The sequence below is a fragment of the Nannobrachium achirus genome, assembly GCF_963921795.1.
Source record: "Nannobrachium achirus genome assembly, chromosome: 22".
Taxonomy (NCBI): Eukaryota; Metazoa; Chordata; class Actinopteri; order Myctophiformes; family Myctophidae; genus Nannobrachium; species Nannobrachium achirus.
The window spans coordinates 13393559-13398998 of NC_137829.1; the positions used below are offsets into that span (position 1 = coordinate 13393559).

General features: G+C 40.6%; 1 protein-coding gene across 1 annotated transcript in view; it reads right to left on the bottom strand.

The window, feature by feature from the left end:
* Window positions 1-893: 893 nt before the first annotated feature.
* The window catches only part of itgb2 (integrin, beta 2), a 17286-nt gene continuing 12739 nt past the window's right edge, over window positions 894-5440 (bottom strand). Inside the window, exons 15-16 of the mRNA XM_080753228.1 lie at window positions 5358-5440; window positions 894-3738 (exon numbers count right to left, since the gene is read on the bottom strand). The exon at window positions 5358-5440 is cut by the window's right edge and continues 84 nt beyond it. Of these exons, the coding sequence (XP_080609354.1) occupies window positions 3670-3738; window positions 5358-5440 (152 nt within the window). The 3' untranslated portion in view covers window positions 894-3669. The remainder of the gene's footprint in view (window positions 3739-5357) is intronic.

Here is a 5440-nt window from a genome sequence, read left to right on the forward strand (position 1 = left end):
AGTTCAGTGTGGTATCAGGCACCAAAAATAGCCGACCTCCAAGCTCACAACACGTCGCAGCGCGACGTCCGCGTTGTCAGCTGGGAGGTCGCCAGGTCGTTTATTTTTGATATTTCCACCAAAAGGCCCTTTAGACATTTCAGCCCCTGCCTCTTTGACATTCTCTGCACGTCCCTGCTCTGAGCTGTGTGTTCCTGCAAGTGGCTGCCAGAGTAAGGTGGGTTCCAGGAGGACTCTGGCCCCAGTCAGCTTCCCATGACTCTGTTACATAACTAGCTCAGTGAAGGTAAGGAGCGGCCGTACATACTCAGCTCTGAGACTCTGGCCTGTGCTGTGGAGCAGGGGTTGATCCTCACAGAGGGCAGGGGAGTGGGGGATAGAGGGAGCTGGCACGGGCAGGGCAGAGGCTTTAAGTTGCACATGGCATGGTTCTGTCTTATACGACCATGACATGTCACATTGTGCTGTTGAATTGAGTTGGGTAGGCCTATTCGCTTGGCAGGAGAGGACAACATGGGTTGGCAATTCTTCACAGGGGAGCTGATAATAGGCTCTGCCATTTCCCCCACACACTGTCGGCATATAGACCGGCCGATGGTGACTGGCCGATTCTTTGTGATTTAACACACCAAACTGGTAAGGTTTCTGCAATCTCTTAGTTTCGGCATTTGTCTGTGCTGGGTAGATAAGATACACTGTGGTCTTTCTTAAAGTAGCCTATCTAACCTCAAATGGGAAAGCGCCAAATGAAAAGCTTTGGTTTGTAGAGAAAGTATCTCTAGTTTATTTGTGATATTTTACAGATACAAAAGTCAACAGAGAGGCAGTAGTACCAGTAGGCCAATAATTACAAATCAGTATGTATCATTACATTGTTATTATACACACAGACATATTCAATAAACAAATGTAACAGATAGATAGATAGATAGATAGATAGATAGATAGATAGATAGATAGATAGATAGATAGATAGATTGATTTCAGTTGCATCACAACATAATATTTCTCTATCACCGGCTTTATTTACACAATTTCCTTACACAACTAAATCGTAAAGCTTTCCTTCAAAAAGTATTGCACAAATGCAAGAAAAAATGAAAAAGGGTTAAAGATCCCTTTTCATAAATCTTTTAATTTAATGATGCTCCTGCCTTTGAGACCCAATCCTGGCATGCATCTATACTGAGGTTGAGCGGATGGGATCAAGGTTGTTAAATAAATAACTAAAACTAGAATTGGACTGAAATGAACCAAACAACATGACACTTTCAAAACATAACATAGATGAACTTGGTTTTGGTCAACAGATCTAGAGAATGTGGGAGACGACAATGATTTTTGTGTAATATAAACAAAGTAATACAAATAGTGAGATAACCATGATGTTCCCAATAGCGTCTAAAAATCATAGGAAAGGTGTTATGCTGAAATCCTTATTTAGGCTCCGAAACAAAATGCAGAACTGTGCCAAAACTAAAGAACTGTTCTCTTCTAAGGAATAGCTTGTCAATGTCACATACAGTGCAAGGACATTAAAGGGATATTTCACTTTAAACAAAAATACTTTTGGTAATTTTATCGTCTAATCAGGCTTTTGGGAGCACCCCAGTTTTTAAGTTACTTGATCAGACACAATTCTTTCATTTATTTTTAATAATTCTTTTGGAAAATGAAAAATAGAAAGAAAAAATACGAAAAAAAAAGTAATTGAAAAAACAGTATGAGTCACCAGAACCAAGAACGGGTGTTTTTGATGAATCTATCATGGTCAAAATGGAGTTTGAAGTCACAATGGGTTTGTATAGGAAGGGGGCGTGTCTGATAAAATGAATATCAAATATCTTAATATTGAATCAAGCAACTTGAAAACTGTCCGGGATTTTTTTTTTCCTTTAAAAAAAAAAGTGAAATATCCCTTTAATTACCACCTCAATCCCAAAGTACTTGAGAGTAGAGAGACATGCACTGCTTAGTTTGATTGAAATGGACAGATACTGGACTGGAAACATGGTTCCGGATGGCACTACTACAGTATTATGCACATAGGCCTATCCTGGTTTTAAGGGGTCTTGTTGTTTTTGCCAGTTACTGTATATATACAGGAACATTTTACCAAATAGGCTATTACATCTTTTGTCTTGCATAAAAGTACACCCTTAGTCTGAAATTGCGGATGATGGAAGAACTTGATATAAATGTTAAGTTATACTGTCAGTGTTGACAGCTGTCACCAGAGGGAACCTGACTGTGAACGTATAGGGATGGGAGGAGTAGTGGGCAGATCAGCTCTCGCTAATATGTTTCTAAGATTAGGTGGTCTCTTATAGACGGTTTGTGGTGGTAAAAAAACAACATGATTTCAGTGAAGGATGGTCTGAATCTAAAATATACCAATATCTATTTATAATGCGCTCTAGGTCTCTGCCTACCTCAGTGTAAATAAAACGATACACAAGTCTCTGAAGAATACAAAAAAAGGTAAAAATGTAAGACAAATCGTTTGTGCAATGTAAGTAAAAAGCAAATGTCTTAAGTAAAAGTGAAAAGTATGTTGCGTTAAAAGTACAATTTATTCTTAAAGTTACAGTACCCAAGTATATGTAAATCGTTGCTACCCACGTCTGAAACTAGGGTTCATGTTAAAGGCAAAAAATGCTCTTTCCCTGTCACATGTATGGTTTCATAATGCGGAATTAGCTTCAGCAAGTAGGCTAAGTAGTCTCTAAGAGATTCAAAGGACCGACAAATGACAAATAAGCTCTCTAACTGCATACACGAAAGAGGAACGGGGAGGCGGGGCACGGGGGACCGCAACGGGAAGTGCGTTTGTAAAAATACTAATAGGCTCGCAAAACAGCACTGTTTCTCAACATTGCGTCTGGGGACCACCAGGGGTCCAAATGGACCCTTATGGGTCTGTAACTCTGAGAGTGTATAAATGGAACCGAATGGACCCATTAGGTACCATTTGTCAATAAATACAGAAGATGTTACAGTGTACATTTGATTCTCAGTCTTTGATTGATTGATTGAATATTTCATTAGACAGAAATGTAGAACAGCACAAGTACAGTCAAAACAAAAAAAGATGTAGTACAGCAAAAGTACAGTCAAAACGCCCTGCCTAAAAGGAACGCTCCAAAACAGTCCTTGCGGCGTTGTTTCCATTGGAGGTCCTTGGTATTCAATTCATAAACATACAAAGTAGTATAAAAAAACATTTTATATTATGACAAGTAGCCTATAAAACACTATAGTATGTACAGGGTAAGGGGGAAAGAAGTTGGGGTGGGGGTAAAGTAAGGGGGGGTGATCATACTTTGTTCTCGCCTGTCTGGGAGAAGTGATAACTACCTCCGCCTCTGGCCTCCTGAAAGGTGAATTTTCGGGGGAGTTTTGAAGGACATGTTTTAAGGGAAGGGGTCAAGGAATTCCACACTTGGGTGGCAGTGCTGTGTAGAGGAAGAATTTACCCATATTTGTCTTATGGGTGGGTGTTACCAGAATTTCTTTCTCAGTCTCAGTCTCTCAGTTTTTTTTTTATAAAAATCGGTGGCCTAATAATGCATATCAAACAGTGGGTCCTGGAAGTGAAAGATTTGAGAACAAGGGCAGTAGCCTACACAATATACAGTTACAGTATATATTGCCTGTGTGTGCCAGTGCTCACTCTCCTCCGGTGAACATGGGGTTGGCCGTGGTGGTGGTGGCGTCCTTGAACAGCGGGTTGTCAGCCTGTTGAGGGACAAAACCTTCCCGTTATTTTCCATCCATGACAGTGGCGTCAGTTCAGCAAAAGCTAAGGTATGGCAACATCACTGTCTTGTATGTTGCCTTACCTTAGCAACAGGCATGATGAATTTATTTTAAGAAGTACTTTTTATTGTTTTCCCTGTGTAGCAAAGGTATGGCAACTGCCATACCTTGCCATACCCAATTGACGCCTCTGGTTATTTTCCATCCATGCTACCAGTGTTGATTTTGACAGCAAATTTTGATTTACTATTAGTCATTGTCTTTTAACAAAAAAATCATTTAGTTTTATTCAAATTTCAGTCCTCTGAAAAGTTTTAGTTTTAGTCTAGTTTTAGTTGCTAAATCTAAAGTTGATTTTGGCGACAAAAAAATAGATATTTTGGCGGGCATTGATGGCGTCATAATGCCTGATTCCACCCTTTGGTTGCATGCTGAAAATAGCCGATCTACAAGCTCACAACGCGTCGCAGCACCACGTGTTGTGAGCTTGTAGATCTGCAATTTTCAGAGCACAACCCTGCATTGCAACCAAACATAAAATTGTCTTTTAGTTCTACTGGGTCTCTTCTCCACTAGTCCCTCCCTAACATTTTAGTCTGGTTTTTATTTGCTGACGAAAATGTCAGTATATTTAGTCTCAGTTTTAGTCATCACAGCTTCGTTTGAATTTTTTGTCAGTGAAAAAATATAGTCGAAAAACATTTTTCGCCATTAGTTTTAGTCGACAAAATCAACACGGCATGATACATAGGGGTAGAATGGATACATGAAGTCGAATCCTTAAATCACAATTAACATACTTCTTCGAGTTACGGTAGGACATGAGGCCATTGTAAGGCAGTGGTCAAAGTGGGGTCCATGGAACCCCAGGGATCCTTGACAGGGATTCCAGGGGGTTCCCGGGAAAAATTGGTCAATTTACAGTAGCGTCAAAACCACAACCATTTAGACTGGGAACCTTCAATCCGGGAACCCCGGGGTTGTTGCTATGGCACATAGCAACATACATTCTTTCGAAATGTTCAATAAATATTTTAAGTTTTCCAGAGAACTTGGCTTAGGATTTAGAAGCTGTTTATTTGAGAATCAACCTCAGGTCTAAAATGGCTTAACCCCATTTAATACTTCTACAACTATATTTATCCGTATATAGCTCACAATGTGTCGGAATGCAACTTGTTGTGAGCTCTAGACTGTAGCATGGAACCAGACGAATCCGTCGGTGCAAAAAAAAAAAAAATCAAACCTCGGTTCGAAGTGGAGCGGTGAATCTGTGTGTGTGTGTGTGTGTGTGTGTGTGTGTATATGTGTGTGTGTGTGTGTGTGTGTGTGTGTGTGTGTGTGTGTGTGTGTGTGCGTGCGTGCGTGTGTGTTTGTGCCTGCACAACAGCGCCCCTCCTTTAACTTGTGTGGCCACTCAAGGTATTGCCAGGCTACAGACATACCCAGCCAGCCAGCCAGCCAGCCAGCCAGCCACATAGCCAGCCAGCCACAGACATACCTGTCTATTGGGAGCGCTTTCACCGCTCCAAAAACATTGCCCTATTAGCAATAGTAATATAAAATAGTACTAGTCTAATAGTAGTATGAAGTTTCACCTCTGCCCACTTGGATTTCTTCTTCTCGTTTTCGAACTTCTTGAACTCTTTGCGGTCGTTTAGGAAGATGAGTCCTTTGATGA